The sequence below is a fragment of the Varanus komodoensis genome, unplaced genomic scaffold, assembly GCF_004798865.1.
Source record: "Varanus komodoensis strain SLA01 unplaced genomic scaffold, ASM479886v1 scaffold10, whole genome shotgun sequence".
Classification (NCBI taxonomy): Eukaryota; Metazoa; Chordata; class Lepidosauria; order Squamata; family Varanidae; genus Varanus; species Varanus komodoensis.
The window spans coordinates 32,038,615-32,057,560 of NW_025335269.1; the positions used below are offsets into that span (position 1 = coordinate 32,038,615).

Below are 18,946 nucleotides of genomic sequence, written 5' to 3' on the forward strand. Positions count from 1 at the left end.
TAACAATTTATTTTAAGAGAATTTAAGCATATATAGCTTCATAGTTAAGTAATAGCTCTTAGAAAACATTGTTCTTAGTCAAATAGTAGCATTATTGCTTTCTTTCGATTTTGTTCATTTCTGCTTAGAGAGAGACAATGGCTTCCTGTCCCACTGCATCATTTTAAAATTGCCATCACCAATTATTTTATCAATAGTCACTGTACTTCTTTTGCATTCATTTAAACTGAAATTGAATTGCCACTTGCTGTTGTTTTTGCATTTTATTTTAGTTCAGCACCAAGGTTTAGCCATGTGTGCTTAAATGTGCCAGTTTAGGTGACTATTTTATGCTAGCTAGCTGGTTAATTTTTAAGCTATCACAAGACTTCATTGCTTTTTCTGTATTTAGATTTACTGAGTAATTTGACTAATTATTTTAGGGTACAATCCTGTGTGCGTTCAGACAGAAGAAAGTCATACAATTCCCAGCATACTCCAAGTAGCCATGGTGGCTGAGCATGCTGGAGATTATAGGATATTTTTCTGCCTAATCACACATTTATACATGTAATTTACAAGTCTGATACTTTTGATTTAAATGAAATCTCAGTATTTCTATATGCCTCACCATACAGCCTTTTAAAAACAGTTTGGAGAAGGAGTTGAAAGCTACAACTGATAATGCAGACGGTTTCCAAACTGTTTCTAATCTAGCCAATCAGTTTGTTAGATTATTGCAATTTTGCGATAGATTGGCACTATAATTTTGAAAGGAAAGGATTTCTTCTGCTCCAACAAAGAGAGAGACCGAGAAATGCTCTGTTTACGCTAGTGTTGTATATTGTGACACAAAGGCCAGTAGGGGTCAGAAGGAATCACAAAGATTTAGTGACTTCCTGGACAAAGTAGCCTTGTGGGATCTGCTGTCCCTGCAGTTCTAGAAAGGAGGCTGCTTGGTGTGTCACATGATGTGAAGGGACACAGTTGAAAATCTGTGACGGTCTTTTTCAGTTGGATGGTTAACCGTTTAAAACAAACAAAAGACAAATAATGATCTGTCACATGACACACAGGATTAGTGTTTTTATTTATATGTCTTGAACTCTTCTAAAATGAAAGCAAATACTTTTATTTATTTCATTTCTATCTCATTCGATAGCTGAAGCCCTCTTGGTGGTTCAGCACTTAAAACTAAAACCAAACAAACCCAACAACAACAACAACAGGTTTAATATAGAAGTTTAAAACTATTATGTAAACTACATTCACAATGTTTTATGTAATACACTTGAACTACTAAGTTTTTGCCACCATCTGTTTTGTACTGAGATGGCCACCCTGTTGTCAATTAGGTATGTGTGAAAGCAGAGCAGTAGAGCAGCCTTCTTTGGCCTCAGATTCAGAGAGCCAAAACACTTTATGCCCCACTGAATGATATTTATTTCATATGTGTATGAACAAAAGTTCTGGATGTTTTGCATTTCAGAACAACGAGGAAGTCCAGTTCAGGGGGGGCTGTTTGGTTTTTATCAAGAATTTTAAGAGATGCTACTTGAAGTGGACATATCAAGCTTAACAGTGGAACAAAAATGAAAAGCTCTTTTTATATCATGTAGACTGTAGGTTCTTACAAATGATTTTCTTGTTTCTTTGTAGCAGATGCAATCAATAATGCAGCTGGGTTTGGATTTAGAGGCTATGATAAAAATGGAGTCTCACATTGGGATTCAATTTCAAATCTAAGAATTCTGCATATAGAGGTTTGTACATGGATCTTCTGAAAATATTCATGGAAAGTGTGGTGTTCTGAAATGGCACATTTGTATTGGGTTGACCTTAGCATAATGTTTGTTATAGGAATGATCTAAAGATAATAGAAGACGGGTGGCAGAATCCCAGTTGCCATGGGTTCTTTAAAAATCAGGCCCAAAGATTGGCATTCTGGGTGTTACAGGAACTACTACCTGAGGGTTAGTGGCCATTTCTCCTAGACAGTCACTGGCTGCTTGCTATATGAGCTGGGAACAAGCTCCAGTGCTTCCTGTCTTACCTGTGAAGAAAGAGCTGTACTAACATGGGAGACAGCTTTCCCTTTTTCTGGATGGGGATGATCATTTTGCTGTGCATGAAGTATCCAGAGATAGAGAGAGGACATAATGCAGCTTCCTCCGCTTCCAGGTACCTGTACAAAGTGAAAAGGTCCTTGTTAACATTGCCCGATTGTCAATAAAACCTTTTATCAAAGCTTCAAAACTGTATTTTTATACAGCTGCTGTATCAGGGGTCAGGAATGAAATGGGGATACATAATGCCTTTCCTAGCTTGTTTCTTTCTCTTTTTTGACAGCCACACAAAAACACTTCAAGGGGTAAAGCTCTTGAAGGAGTATGGCTACCACTTCCCCCCATAGACTCCCCCTCAGACAGCAACATTCCAGACATTTCTGTTTGTTGCAACTGTGTGAACATGAAGGGCTGCAGCAGTGTCCCTGGTCTGCTGTAAAGCCTTAAAATCTATTTTCCCAGCACCACTACAACAGGGAACCACCTCACACTTGCCTAGGCAAATCAAGGAAGACATCCTCCCTCTCTTATGGAGCTTTAGCTGCTGAAGCTTGTTCTGCTGTTCTGGGTTAGGAGGAGGGGGCACAGATACCTTTCCGATGAGCCACCTGCTGTTTCCAGCAAAGGGGGAGGGGGGCACACTCTGAGAAGTGCCATTCACAAAGGCTGCTGGTCTGTGTGTGGTGGAGCCAGTCATGATTTGGACTGCGTTCTGCTAGCCAGTGATTTGTGTGGCACATAATGGTGATTAGCAGTTCCCGAATTTCAAATAGTACAAGCAAGATAGTGCAGAACAGATTGCAAACTCCCCTTCCCCCACCCCAAATCCCTGAAAGAATCTTTTAAAGGCTCGCTTGCCACTGTAGATTACATAATGAGTAAATATGATGGCTTTTATGCAATAAATAACTGCACAGGGATCACCTCTGCTTTACTGAAATTAATGAATGGTGTGTTTTACAGTTTTCAACAAGTTTCAAGATGTTTCTTGATAACTGGAATATCCAGACAGCTCTTTGGCTTAAAAGGTACTATTTTTGATATCTCCTTTTTCTCATTAGTATTTCCCAAGGGCCTTTGGTAGAACAGTTGTGCCTGGGGATAGTCAGTTCTGCACTGTTTCTACTCCATTCGGTCGCCTGTTATGCTGCTTCTAAGGGCACTGTTGTCATAGTGGCCAGGACAGCTACACTTAGATGATGCTTGAGTTTTAGTGGGCCCCCACCTTTTAAAAGTCTCATACTTTTACAGTGGTGGACTAATGTGAGTGAAGGGAGGAAGGGAGGAGTATCCTAAATTCCTAGTAGCATAGGCAGGGACAAATGGTGTTTGGATTTCACACCAGCCCAGGAAGGTAGCCTGTCACCAGTCCTTACATCCAGCTCTGCCTGAGCCAGAAAAAGAACTTGCGGGATATCCCTAAGGCTTATGAAACAAGGCCAAGTCAGCACCCTCTGATGCAAAGCCTGAGGCCTAAAACCTTAAAATAGTAGAAATAGCCAAGTGTTCCATGGCCACCTGAAACAAAGGTGGGACAGATGGGACAGCTGACAGCCGTATTTACAAAAAAGACAAAAGACATAAGAAAAGTACTGGAACAATATTTGTAAACAGTGCTTACCAACAACAAAACTGGCTAAACCTGTCTATAGGTAGCAAGGAATGGGTCTTCAGTAAAACAAGACTTCAGAAAGTAAGCCCTCCAAAGAAAACACTGGACAGGGAAAACCCAAAGCAAGCAAAGACAAAGGTGTCTTCTTGTTCCCCTGGTTTAATACTCCAAAGCCTTTAGTAAATCTGAGGAGATCCCTATTAGCCAATCACAAGCTAGCTGGAAACAGTCTGCCCAGGTTTTGTGGGGGCAGAAAGTTCTCATCAACGTGCAGCTGAAGTTGTTACACCAAATCAGTAAAAGCTCTGCTTCAGTCCTGAAGCCAGGGACAACATGGGATAACGCACCAAGGTGGCCTAATGAATAGGCATAAACTTAACTTTATGGAATGCAATGGTACAGGCTCCCAAAATACCAAAGAAACATGGATTGCTTGAGAAATTTTGTATTTCTTCCAGTGCCCCAGACACATTGTCTTCCAGGTTCTGAATACAGGAGAACATGCGTGACCTGGGACTTACACTCCTTAGCTAGACTCTAAGATAATTTTAAACTTAAAGACATTTGCAGAATGTTCCTCATCCCTATGCTACTGTGGGATGAGGAGCAGGGGGCTAATGTGGGAGCAGTGATCATACTGGGTTATGTCCAGTTTGGAGGATAAAATTTCCTGTCTCCTATACCCTATTATTCAGGAGGGCCCCTTGGTCATCCAGAGAGGCTTTGGAGGTGCTACAAGTGCCTGGAGTGAGAGAAAGGAAGATGCTTCTATGAATCTGCTGAAGTTAACTTATCTTAAGAACCAAGCCATTCTGTTGTAGTAGTAGCAGACACGGATTGTACTGAAAAAGGATGGTTCCTTGTTGTGGAAGGAGGAAACTTCCTGCATGACCTATAGGTTTATTATTCATTAGAGGCCAAGTTTGCTTTCCAGTTTGGTTTGGTACTGAGAATATACTACATTCTTCTAAGCAAAATCCAACCCATCTTATGTGGCATCAGAGCTGTGTCATAGTCTGACAGCTGTGGGGGCAATTCAGTATCTCAACCATTTTATCTAATGGGAAAGTAATATATCAAAGACTGTCTTTGTAGTCATCTTGGAGTGGGCAATCAGATTCTCAGAGGGTGTGTATCTGGCATAGGATGGGATTCAGTGGAGGGACTGCCCTCGATCGTGTTTGAAAGGTTCAGTGATGAAAAAAGAGACTTATTTTTGATAGGCCATAATTTTACTGACTTTCACTTCCTCCTTTCCCTCATATATGGGTCATTTTCTCTTTGAACTTTTAGAGTATGCTATGAACGAGCCTCCTTCAGTCCAACAATACAAACATTTATCTTGTCAGCCATTTGGCATGGGGTGTATCCTGGATATTATTTAACGTTCTTAACAGGCGTACTGATGACACTCGCAGCACGAACCGTAAGTGTCACTGCACCTCTTGTCTGTAACAATGAAGTGTTTTTGTAAAGTCCAGGTTGCTTTTCATGCTTATGTTAAAACAAGGAAAACCACTTATGTTGGTCCTTTGTTAGATGGAGTCAACCTTTTCAAAACCATGTAATACAGTGGTACCTTGGCTTATGAACTTAATCCATTCCATGACTCTGGTTGTGACCCAAATTGGTCATGAGCCAAGTTAAATTTCCCCATAAGGTTCAATGTAAATAAGGTTAATCCATTCTGTACATATTTTTTTAATCACAGGGAAGATGGGCACGATTTCAGGTGGGCTCATGGGGGAGATGGGTGCGATCACGATCATCACCTGATGTGGAGTGTGCGACTTGAGGAAACATTTTCCTGAAATTTCTGTTCACAACCCGATTTGGTCGTGAACTGAGGCATTCGTCAGTCGAGGTACCACTGTACATCTGTAACAAAATCCCCCAAACTCTACCCTACAGCTCTAACTGTACCATATAGGTAGAATAATTGTGTGCTGACTCTCCAAACCTTTCAAACTTGAGTTGAGAAAACAGAAAGATATTACTTGGCTTGCATCACTGTTTCAGTGAAAGATGGATCACAGTTGGTCTGAGCCCTTTTGTTGCTTGAAGAGTGCCACACTGGATCAGGCTAAGGTGCATACCGTCCGGTATTCTGTTCACACAGTGGTCAACCAGTTGCCTGTGGGAAACACAAAAGTAGGGCACGAGTGCATTAGCATCTATCTCCACATACTCCCTGTCAACTGGAATTAAAACAGCATTGCTACAATTAATACGAGTGGGTTGCTTTATAAGAGCCATCCTTCAATAAGGATAAACCAGGCAAAAGCAGGCTGAACAAACCCACAAAAAGAGTGAGAAAGGACAAGGAGGCAACATGAAGTGATGTGAAATTTTGGAGGTCGTACAGGAGTCAGGAAGTTGGAGAAGCAGGTGGTGAATATACAGTTGTTACCTGTTCAAATAGAGGCCATGAACTGATTTGGTAATTGTTGTGCTTGCATAGGTTTCCAAGGGCCAGAAGGAGGCTTGCAAATTATTTAATGTGATTAGGGGGAAATTATTAATATAGAACATATTATTACAAAATGTAAAGATAATAACATGTCCCTTCTTTATATTTGAACAATATACTAGCTGTTCTTTAAAGATGTTCCAATTTAACTTACTCCTTGTCTTACTTTTTTGCTTGTTTAGATTAGGAAGAACATCAGACACTACTTTATTAACTCTCCAGTCATTAAGTTATGTTATGATATTGTGACATGGATGATGACTCAAATAGCAATAAGTTATACAGTAGTGCCATTTGTACTTCTCTCTGTAAAACCATCTTACATGTTTTACAGGTAAGTTGACACTTTGGTACTTTTAAAAACAAAATTATAGTGGGAAGTTAGTTATTCATGATTGTTGGCAACTGAACAACCAGTATGCTTTTCTTGACTTCCATGTGCATATAATTTAATGTGATGTATTGTGCCTGGTTGAGAAGTAGGAAATCTGGATTCTCAGATTTCATATAAAACAAAGTCAAAAACAAGGTTCTAAGTTAGAGATACAGTAGAAAATATGTGGGCAATGCCTGAAAAGGTCCTTTGGTGGTCATGAAAGAGGAGTTTCTGTACATTCCATAATTCAAATCTAGCCACTTTCCTCTAATCCATTTTGGCCATCGTTTCTACTCATAACTGTTACATAGCAAACCGAAGTTCACCATGGTCTGCATATCAAAATTTGTTTATGGCCCTGAAATGATGGAGAACAGGTAGGGAGAAAAAGTATTAAAAATCATTTTGTAGAAAAAAATATTTTACAAATATGGGTAACATTCAGAAAGCTGAATAGTTTGGTTACAGCCCTCTACTTAGTGTTGCTGAATCTTGGCCATACTGGCTCATGCTGAGGGGAATGGAAGTTGAACATACCAGGAGAAGGCTTCTGCAGAGATCAACTTGATGGAGCATGTTTATTTCATATGTGCTTAGTAAACAAAGGTTAACAAGTATCCCATGTTATTTTTTGCTACAATTATGTGACCTGAAATATTTAAGAAAAAAATAAACCACACTTAATGTAGTTTATCTTATATAGAACTTTTATTAGAATACTTGTACAAATTTAAAGACAAAGGCACTTAAGAATAAAACAAAGATACGGAAAACTGTTGACACACTTGTAAATTTTAGCAACTCACAGCACTACGTGATATGCTAACAAAGACTTATCTACAAACTTGTCCAGCTTGAGTAATACCGTGTTTGCAGTTGGAATCCATTTCTCCATAAACCCTCATCCCTAATGGCAGAATTGTTGCAGGAAACTTCTAGAAGAGGGAAAGAAAAGGTGTAAATAGTTTGACTTGGTACAAGACAGTTCCAGATCTTCAGCATCATGTCACTCTGTTCTGTTCTGCCCTCTATACAAACACCTTCATAAACTATGATGCCTGTGTCTCCTCCCTCTTTGCAGTTTCTCAGTGCTAGAATATTGTTAGGTGAAGGTTGGGCCTGGGTAGTTCCCTCAATTCAATTTCTTCAGGACAAAAGCTACCATTTGAACTATCAAAATAAGGCTGAGAAACTACTCTGGCCATTCAAATATATTAAAAAATCATACTTAAATATGATGTGCAGTTAGCAGGCCTTATTAGGTAGGTACATGTTAAAACATTATTGTGCTAAGATCAGAAATTATTTTGACTTTCTTTCTTTCTTTCTTTCTTTCTTTCTTTCTTTCTTTCTTTCTTTCTCAGCTCTTGGTACTTCAGCCTTCATGTTGCCTGCATTTTAGTGTTGTTGATATTTCCAGTGAAAAGAACTCAAGAAGGAAATAAAAAGCAAGCAAGTATCCAGGTCTCTTGGCCCAAAGAGCAAGAAAAAGAAGACGACAAAAACATAACGGGACATAACAGTTACTCTACAGCAAATAGTTTCAATCAAAAAAGAGAAATCACCTGCAGAAATACAGCAGTGAAACAATGATTAGAAATGCTATGGGGGATATATTTTATATTTTCAAAACCCATTTATAGCACCTTTTAAAGGGGTTTGTATTTGTTTGAAAAGATGGTTAGTAAGAAAAGAATGCTATCTTTAGGGAATATTGAATACGCTAGTAAGAATGGAAACAAAGCAAATTAACCTCTCCCATGCCATGTTCCTGTGGATCACGCCTTATATGAAAATATTACCATTATTTCAATGGGCACTCAGGACTTGCCGCATATGTCCACTGGGTCATCGGTGTGCCCCTTTGCTGAATGTACGTGGTGTATCCCGAGGCACTGTGGGTGGTGGTGGGGAAACCTTGGTTTCAGTCCTGAGTAACAAGAGGAAAATAACAAGCAAATGCCTTGCCTTAAACCCTCAATCTACTGAAATAACATTTCTAAGTGGTATTTTCATGTTTAACATAATGTGGGAAGCATAGTTTAAATACAAGGTTTTGGATACTGAAAGACAAAAAGAGAAGTGAAAGCAGAAAATATTGATGTCTGAATCAATAAGAAGGAATTGCAATACACATCTCAGTATTTGGAGGTTTTTCCTAGAATATCAATTTCTTATAGTACAGGAATACCAACATTGCCAATGCCAAATTATAGTCGATTTTTTCTGAAACATTGTCATTACAAGAGAGCCCTCTGGAAACCTTTTAAAACTCAATGATCATCTTTTCCAGAGCAATATGCTCTGGTTTAAGTTTATACTGCTTTTTCAGTATACACGAGCAACATGGCAGCCATCATAGGACACTGCTGGAGTTCCTGTTAACGGATCAACTTTTCTGCAAAACCCCTAGTTCTTATCATGTACAAATAATTTTGCAAAGAATGATCTTCAGATACTCTCATTTGGAAATTCTGTCAGAGATGTAAAGAATTAGTGTGAGAAGGTGCTTATGATATAAGTATAGCCAGATTATATTATCGGTCTAATTCAGTTTATATTAAACAAAGGATGAAAATGTTGAATAGGTGTTATCTAGCTCATCTTTGACATTATAAACACCGTAACACTGGAAAGCCCTGTGGTTTAGGAAATCCTTAAACCAAGATTTCGTAAATGAAAACGTATTGAACCCTTTGATAAAATGTTTCCAACCCTTCTGTTCTCTCATAATTTTATTTTTAACATATATCAAGGGAATTGATAAACATTAATCACTTTTTGGTGAAGATTAACAATTGTTACAAGAAATTAAGTACTAAAGGGCTATGATTTTTATTTGCTTATTTGCATACCATTTGTGTTGTTTTTAGCAAGTTCAAACCATTTAATCTTTTTAAATATAAAAAATATGCCACAGCAAAAATAACGAAATTGGGATCAGATTACTATTGAGGCCAAATTTTCTCTGTGATATTAATACCCTAAACTTTAGTAACTATGTGACTGGATAGTTTAAGTAAGCACAGAAAGGTAAAATTTGCTGCTGTCAAGGACATGGCAAACACATGATGGAGAAATCTCAAAGTATCCTAAATTCAGTGTTCACAGAGGATCCCATAAATCAAAAGAAAGAACTAGGATAAATTAGTTTGAGTGTTCCAAGTTTTCCTTGGTCTGCCTCCCTGAGATTTGTGGCTAGCTGGAGACAGGTGCCTTCTGAGGAAACACGTGCCTGTTAATGCTCTCATTGCTAGAAATGCAGGATGGAAGATTGTTTTGTTTTGGAGAGCAGGTAACCATGCTCATTAAAAGAGCTTTTCATACCGGCTATGTCGCAGAAGTGAGTATAAATATTAGAACAACTAGTCATGTGAAGCATCTGTTGAAATGATATGTATATGCAAGTCTGTTTGGTTGTTGTAGAAAGAGGTTACAGCAAAATTTGCGTAGGACTGCACCTTGTAGCTCCTTCCCTTGGTGCTTTATCATACAGTGTGCATGTTTGCAGGGACATGATCTTCACCTGACCCTATGTTACAAGAGTTCTAGATCATGCAGAACAGCCACAGATGTGAAGGCATTCTCTGTGCAGATGTTTTCAATGTAGATCCAGAGGCCGGGGGGCGGGGGGCATTTCCTCAGTGCACATGAAATTGGTGGCAGGGCAGCTCATTAGAGCTGTGCTCATGTGTTTGCTATAACTGATTTCTATCATTTGCTGAAAATCCTTGGAACTGCTACATCCTGTGCAGAGGTGTGTATGTGGTGTGGCAGCGTCTGTCAGTAGAAGTAGGACAGTCTAGTGCCAGGAGCATGAGTCTGTTTGTCCCAACTATAATACTGTTCATGTGAAGTGCGTTACTTTCTTCCATAGCAGTAAATGGCATGTGTCACATAGACACCCAGGTGAATTGGTGGTGCCCCCCATCCCCCACCATTTTGCATGACCTCAGAATCTGGGATGTGGGAAACCCACTCTGGAATTGTATCCAAAGAGGCCATTTTCTTCTCCCCATAGAGCTCAGTGGGAATCACTGAGCTTTTCTGCATCGGCTACTTTGACTTCTATTTCTGTACATCTAACTAAAAGACTAGTAAAGTTGAATTGCTGGGAGAAGGAATGGAGAATTTGCTACTCTCCTACATTGTCCACTCCACCTCTATATACAACCTAAATTGAGCAGATCACTTAAATTTTCCCTGAGTGTCAGCCACTACAATGGCAATGGCCTCAGTTAAGATTAGGATAATACCAAACAGGTGGTCCAATGTTTTTCCACCTATCTTTGGCCCAGCTGTCCTTCCCTGAGGTGAAGCAAGTCCAGGGGTTTTCCAAACCATCTGTGACTCTCAAAATCTAAGAAGGAAGTATGGAATGCTGCTTCTCTCCCTCCTAAGCCAGAAGTAGCATTTGGGGCAGGCAACAACAACTAGGATGAGCCCCTTAAGATCCATGATTGTTTTCTACCTACTGTTGGGATTCTTATGTGAATGGTATAATTGCATAATATCTACATTGTGGGCACTCACAAAGAATATAGAAAATAATATATTTTTGCCTTCGCTTTCAGATTATAAACTATGAACATGAAATTTTTGTCTAAATTCTGTCCTCCAGTGAAGTTTGGCTTGATTAGGGCTGCACTTCTATGCACACTTAGATAAATCTATGATGTGCAGCGGGACTTATTTCTGAGTAAACATACAATTATATATTTAAGTTGTGCTTAAATATATAATTGATCTTTTATTATTACTTTTCAGTGGGTGAAACATTCTGCACAACTCTAAGAATTAAGTGCATGTTTCTCCAAATTTTAAATAAATTTGTAACCTTCCAGTTCCTCTAGTTATAAATGAAATACATCCTCTTTATAAAGGGCCTCAATCTAGCTAAATTTAGTAGAAACTCAATTTTATTGAAAACAGAGAGCTGGGAAGTTAGTTGGGATGTGTGAGACGAACATCTTCCATTCATTTCATTGAGATCCTTTGACCAACTTCAGTTGGATTGCAGCCAGGAAACAGAAAGAGTTAATTGCAAGGGACCATTTCAAAATAGGGCCTTCAGTCCTGAGGAAATGACTTCAAAATGTCAATACTTCACGTCAGTCTATAACTTCTGAATGCCACTTCATAAATTTGAAAAGGATTTTGTTTAATCAGTGTTCCACATGTCTCTCCTGGCAATTTACCATTCTCTGTCTCTTTTTAAAAAACAAGGTGCTTATACATGTTTGAATTTTGAAGACAACTTCTGGTTGCTTGGAACTAACACAAACTTGACATGCATCACAGTAATAATGTTCTTGGCTCTTAAAGGAATTTGGAAAGACACCAGCTCTGTGTCCAGATAAAGACTAGAGTTTTGTTTAAAAAGTGGGAACTCTTAAGCTTGACACAACACGTGGAAATTTGTCATGTGCAAATTGAGAGGTATCCAAAACTTTCACAAAGGACATTTCTGTTCTATTGTCTGTTATCTGAGACTCTGTCAAAAGACTCAAGTACGATCCTCTCTCTCTGAATCAGTTCCTTAATGACAAATTTGCAAGCTTAGGATTCAAGGGATGACATGTATTCCATTCCAACTGTTGCTCCTTGTTCTCCTGTCCAAAAGATGGTGCTCCTGAGCTTGAGAACAGCACAGGAATCTGCTTTTAATCAGGTCAGGCTCTCTGTCTGGGTAGCCCAGGTATTGTCCATTCTGACAGTGGTTTCTGGGATCTCAGGCAGGAGCCTTTTACCACTATCTCTAGATCTTTTTAATGGTGGATATCAGGGATTAAACCTGGAGCTGTCCAAATCTGAAGCATGGACTATAGTCCCTCCTTCATTCAGTGGCACAGGAGAATCTTAGCACCTCCACTCCAGAAGGATACATGATTTTCTGAGTGTGCACATGGGGGAAGTCCACAGACCCTGGCCTTAGTTTTTGAAGTGATGCAGAACCCTCAATTTCATGTCTGTGTTGCTGTTGTTGAAGGGTTGCTACAGCAGGCTCACATGGCTGCTTTACTGGAGTCCTGTCCTTCACTCATGCAGAAGTGCCATTGAGGAGTCAGGAGGATTACTCGTGAAGACTGGCGGCATGATTGTCTTCTGTGTTGTGTGGCCAAAGCTCTCAGATTCTGACAGGCAGTGACATCAAAACTTCCTCTTTGGTGGGCTGGGGCTGCTCATAGGGGTAAGCTGGTGAACTGTTATCTAACCTGTTGGTGTGAGTAGCAGCTTGGTTTAAAATAGACATACTTAGGATGATGACTGGCCCCAGTATAGAAAGGTTTCAGAGCCATTGTCTTAAAATAGCATAAAAATCAAATATATATATTTTCCCAGACTATTGATTGACCCAGGTAGCTTTTGTCTTTATTTTTGCTAGGGTTGGTATAAAACTTTTAAAAGGGTGTGATATCATACCTCAAAGCTTGGCATTAACCAAACACATGTGCGTCTATGAATCAATGCTTGCTCTTTCTGCTTTCTTTTCACTAATTTTGGATTAAATGTGCAGCTTGGAATATCCACTACAAATGCCTGTCCATGCAGTGTTCCACATTAGGGCAGCCTCCCATGTGAGTGGGAAAATAGTGTCAGATTTGCTTTTGCAAGGCAGGATTAGTAACTTGCAGCTGAGAATTTTGTTCTCTTGGAGGTGAACTGCTTTAAAATCCCAAACAGAGTGGGCTGAACCAATGTTACATAAGCAGAGGTCTGGTCACACAACTGGATTTTCTATCCCCTCCCCTCCCTCAGAAAGCCTTTTCTGGGTTAGGGACCCAGAATATGGTATGGGAGAATAAACATTTTGTGTAAACTGCCCCCATTAAGCTTAGGGCATCTTGTCCTCAGACTACAGCCTTCCCTGCCTGGCCTTCCTTGACAATCCTCTAATCCCAGGAAAGCCTTTTTAGAGGGCTGCAGCGGGGAAGGGTGGGAGGAAAGCCCTATTGTGCAAGAAAATATCTACTTTTGTGCTGTTGGATATACCCAGTGATTTTTTTTTACCCTAATATGCAACTTCAGGCCTGGACCCACTTGAAAATACTGGAAGCTCTTTTTAACCCTTGGACCTTAACAGGACTTCAACCTCACTGTCATGCCAGGATTTAAAAGGCCCTTTTGTTTGAGCACTTAATCGAGTGAGGCCCTGAATTCATTGTCAGGTTTGCTGTAGCAATCTACAGACACTTCCCTCATCTGGAATTCCACTACACTTAAATGTGAAATGTTCTGCTTCCACAGAGGAGGTCTCAAAACATTGTTTAGCTGTGCATATCAAAGATACATTAGCACTTAGGCCAGAAAACTGTATAAAAGGAACATTTGCCTACACTCTTTATTATTATTATTTGCCTTGCATGTGTTATGTCAGGTTCTTAACTCTAATGAATCTCTCACTCCATACCTTTTTCATGTTTGTTGATTTTGACTATTTCTATGAAGTCTTTGGATGTGTCTTACAGTGGCAAAAAGTATCATACAAAAACCATAACATGTAGATAGTTGTTCCAAAACCAGACCTCAAGTATATTCTAGTTCAGTTAGAGATAACTTTCTATAGGCATTGAATGGTAACTAGTGCTCCAATTTAAAATGGACACACATGATTATTAAAAATAATATAAAATTTATTCAATTAAAAATATAAATATGGGATTTTGATATTTCCTACCTAGATACACATTGAAGGGTTCTTTGCTTAGCTCAATGCAGAGATCATATACTCCCTTCCCTCAGAATATCTGCTTTTTGAAATAAGAATATGCTTCAAAAGTGGATAGTTGCAGTATTTCCTCAACTTGCCTTCCCTGATTCAGAATATAAAGACATTGTCCATGAATTTTGTTTTTATTATTCCAATATATATATTTTTTAAAAATTGTTATTTTTCAACAAATCCATAAAATTAGGTCTTGGTGTATGGTAATTTTAAATACCACTGTGTTAGTTTACACTGTGATGTGATATTTTAATAATTACTTATTTCTAGTTTTGTCTCAGAGATGCTACACAGAGGTGGCACACTGCTATGTTTTAAAGGTGTTTTTAACTTGCCTATAAATGTTTTTTCTAATTTGTGTCTTTCAAATCTGATTAAACTGTAGTTTAAAAGAAGTTGCTTTTCTCAATTTGTTTCATAGCTCTTTGTGCAATGTAATGCATTTTTAAAGGCCATAACATCCAGATGATTAGATATATCTCTGGAAATGAACGAAACATATTTTAGCTAATATTTCCCCTGTGGACAAAGCTATAATTTAGTTAATCGGCAAGGCTGAGACAAACAACTTGTGTGAAAATTTAATCCAAACATAAATTTATGGATCAATTTTGGGACTTGAATAGATTCAAACCAAACTGAAGCCAATTCAGATTCTGCTTTTACAGATACAAGTATTATTCCAAAAGCAGTGAATTGAGAAATACAGATTCTGAAAACAGGTAGCACATGGGACTGACAATTTTTCCATACAGATGGTGTGTTCCTCATGGAGAATCCTTCTATTCAATGGGGCATCCCTCTCCCTTCATAAATGCAAGTGGTTGAGCCAAGCAATCTTACATGTTGTGCCTGCAGGATATTTTGGACTGCAGCATTCATCAGCCAGAACCAGTGTGACAGTGGTTGAGAATGATGGGAGATGTAGTCCAAAACATTTTGGAGGCACAAGGCTGGAAAAAGCTCAGCTATCTCTATCTGGGGAAAACATTTTTTGAGGAAAAGGTCTGCAATGTGTTTTGAAGAAACTTTTATCAAGGGAATATTTTTAATGCTTCTTCACTCTACTAATGTAAGCTGAGCAGAAGAGTAGTCCCAAGCAGTTTTTCTGCAGAAGCATAAAGCATTTTCAGTGATAACAAGAGTTTCTCCAAATGCTTGGGGAAGCAATGTGGGATTCCAATATCAGAAATTAATACTAGTGGAACACGTCTCCCATAGTGTTGAGGCAACATGCTCCCAGCAACAGCAGCAGCAGCAAAAAGATGATCAAGAATATGGCAAGTGATGTCATACTGGAGTCCTAGAAATGCCGGGAAATTATGACTGGAGGTGCAGGGTGGGTTGCTGCTGTTACCATGATCCTTCTCCATCAAGGAGAGAAGGGACAAGAGCGGGTGGAAGCCTTCAGATCACTGCCTCCCTTGCTGCTCACAGCTGTCTGCAGAGACAGCTTTACCACTGATGGCTTCACCCAGGGAACTGCCAAGGTGTCACCAGCTCTGGTCTCTATTGCGCATCTTTTTGTTGTTCGTGTCAGATTTTTCCGACTACTGTTCAGCTTCCTGTTGGAAAAAACCCTTCTTTCTACTGCTGGAATATTGGGTTTAAACACTGGAAAGGAGTAGCAAAACATCTGAAGGAAAAATCCTTGAATAGAAAATTAATTTGGTGAAAAAAAGAAGTAAGTGAGAAGATGTGAGATGTGCACCTTGCAGTGAAGTTAGGATTTGAGCAACATGTAACAGATGAATGAAGGGTACCTACTCAAACCTCCAAAATTGTCTCAGCATTCCTGTAATTGTTGAAAGTGGAAGGCAGGGCTTCAGCTGTGCAAACAGTGGCCTAAGGGCTCCAATTTCTGGTAAGGCTATTTTTCTTGTAGGTTCTGCTTTAAGTTTCTACAAATGAGAGATGAAGAGGGGAGGATTTCTAGTCAGGTCCAAATTCCGAGATAGACAAGCTCCATTCATCCCTGCCTATGATTAAGAGAAAAAGAGGTCATTCCAAGTTTTTTCCAAGAGAGATTGGAAAGACCCAGTCCAAATTGTAGTTCTCTTGTATTCCTCCTCCCTAAAACATATCCTGGCAAAGAGAAAGGGCTAATATAAATGAGCAGACACTTCCACATTTCAGGCCCGGATGCTCCTTATTCTTGGAAGTGTCCAATGAAAGCCTCATAGCTCAATCTGTATTGAGAACTCCATTCCCCAAGCAATGACGGCCAAGTACATTTCAAGGATTCTAGGAGCTCTTGAAGTCTAATAATTGGGAGCAGGAGTCTTGATCATGATGTCCTTCATGGTTAGTTTAGAGGGAGAGAGAGAGACCGGTGGCTGTGGGAAGTTTTGTCTAGTAGCAACAGGTTTTGACACTAGAACAAGCCAGCCCTATATTTTGGAAGGACTCATGCCTTGCTCATAATAGCTTGATTTTTGAAGTGAACGAATCATGTTAACTCCCAGTTCTTCATGGTCTTCGTGCATCACGTATGTAGGTTCTGTGGGAAGCCATTACTGGGAATACTCAAGAGCTTTTTGGTGGGAACCCTCCCTCACCCCAGCATCCATATGAAAAGGAGAAGTTCCCACCATTATCCTCAGTTTTTCTTTGACCACCTCCTGTGCCTCAGGAAGTTCTTTCTCACTAGATTTTTTCTGAGCATTTTCTTCTCCTTTCCTTTTTTCATTTTCATCACATTCCTATATACCCAATCTCTGATCCTCACGAGCCTTTTTCCCTAAAAAAAACTGCTCCCTTTATATCACTAAAAAAAACCCTGAAAAAAGAAACCCTCTCCATGCTCGTGAGACCTAGCTTGTTCTGTCCCTTTCTGTCTCTTCTATTTTCTCGTTTCCCCTTCCTAGCTTCTAGGTGGCACTGAAGGCACCAGGAAGTGTGTGAGGTGCGATGAGAGTAGATGTAGCAAGTCCCTGTGCTACATCTACCCTCAGGGTTAGAGCTGCCGTATTTTTCGCTCTGTAAGACGCACTTTTCCCCCCCTCAAAAGTAAGGGGAAATGTCTGTGCGTCTTATAGAGCGAATGTGTGTGTGCCCGATGTCCGGGATGCTGCCGGCCACCTGCACCACGTGGCACCACCTGGCCGGCATGCGCTCGGCGCGCCCTGCTCTGCCCCCCCCCTCCAGCGCAGGTGAGAGCTGTGTCGCTCAGGGGGAGCAGTGCAGAGGAGGAGGAGCCGCGGGCTTTAACCTGCCAGCCGCACAGAGAGACGGACTGCTCACCCCCACCGCCTGGGAAGACCTGCTGCGCCGCACCACCCGGAAGACCGCTGGCACGCTGCCGGCCCCACGTGGCACCACCTGGCTGGCACGCGCTCGGCCCGCCCTGCTCCGCCCCCCCTCCTCCGGCACAGGTGAGAGCTGTTAATCACAGGTCAGTGTGTGTTTTCAAATGGCAACCCGTCTTTTAATGAAGCCCATGGGGAAGTGATGGGGAATGTGCCTGTGATTATCAGGAAACTTTCCATGGAACAGTTATCTGTTAGTTGATCAGACACATTTTTTTTTAGGATCAGTGGATATTTGAGCAGCATTACCTTCGTGTATGAAGTTAATTCTTCAAAGGCTACTTAGTCCGCTGTGTGTTTGATTTACCGTACAATATCTCATTTTTTGTCAGAAGTTTTTTGCTATTATTTACTAGTAGGGCAGCGTGGACATTACTGGCTTTTTTAGATTAGTTATTGAATTGTCTGCAGCAGCTCTTGTATAACTGGTGTAGATTGTGGATTCCTTCAATAATTCCACTACTGACTAAGAAAGTGATGTCAGTGATTGTGAGCAACAGAGCTTCATAAATTCTGACTCTAGTGATGATGAGTTCTATGGGTTCAACGAAAACTAGAAGAGTACTCGAACTTTAAAGTCTCTCTCTTGTTAATGACAGTGATGATGGTTCTTATTGCCACTGTTGACTGCTGTTCACTTTACTAGGTTGAAATACGGTATTATTGTATTCTGTTATAGTTTATTAAATAGTTTAGTAAACCATTTGATTCAGTATTTTTTTTCTTGTTTTCCTCCTCTAAAAACTAGGTGCGTCTTATGGTCAGGTGCGTCTTATAGAGCAAAAAATACGGTACTTCCTTTCTTCTGAGTTTGCCATTTCCAGAGTAAAACACTTTGTGTTTGTTTGACTGAAAATTTCCCATTCCAATCCACTTTAGTTTGCTCACACCAAGTATTACAACGTTTAGCTGTTCCATTTCCTGCTTTAGGGTTTCTAGTTTGCCTTGATTCAGTTCTTCTCACATTCCATATTCCAATTTTGTGTGTCATGCACCATTTCGTCTTTCCTTTCACCTTGTCAGGGTTCCTCCCCAATAGCTGGTTGAGTGCCTTCTGACCGGGGCGTCTCATCTTCCAGCATTCTCTCATTTCACTTTGGATCGTTTCATCATAGGGTTTTCAAGGTAAGAAAATTCAGGAGTGGTTTACCATTGCCACCTTCTGCACGATACTAACCAGAAGTAGCCTGAGCATCACTGCTGAAAGATTCTCCACCAGTGTTCCCTTCAACCACCATTGCTGCCTGGTATCTGTCCCTTCAAAAACTTCAGAAGTTTCTCTGCCCCATCACCATTACAGATATCCATCCTCTTCTACTGATATGACTGCTACTCCCAAAGAGGATGGATGCATCTTCATTGGGTGTCTCAGCTTTGGTCCTTCTAGCTTCAGTGACCTTGCATGGAGA

The 18,946-nt window shown here is 40.1% G+C and overlaps 1 protein-coding gene across 3 annotated transcripts in view; it reads left to right on the plus strand.

Moving 5' to 3' along the window:
* The window catches only part of MBOAT2 (membrane bound O-acyltransferase domain containing 2), an 84,124-nt gene extending 69,500 nt beyond the window's left edge, over positions 1-14,624 (plus strand). For all 3 annotated transcript variants that reach the window (XM_044418425.1, XM_044418440.1, XM_044418432.1), the window contains 5 exons: positions 1,639-1,742; positions 3,009-3,073; positions 4,951-5,083; positions 6,310-6,461; positions 7,868-14,624. In XM_044418425.1, the coding sequence (XP_044274360.1) occupies positions 1,639-1,742; positions 3,009-3,073; positions 4,951-5,083; positions 6,310-6,461; positions 7,868-8,096 (683 nt within the window). In that variant the 3' untranslated portion in view covers positions 8,097-14,624. The remainder of the gene's footprint in view (positions 1-1,638; positions 1,743-3,008; positions 3,074-4,950; positions 5,084-6,309; positions 6,462-7,867) is intronic.
* Positions 14,625-18,946: the final 4,322 nt, after the last annotated feature.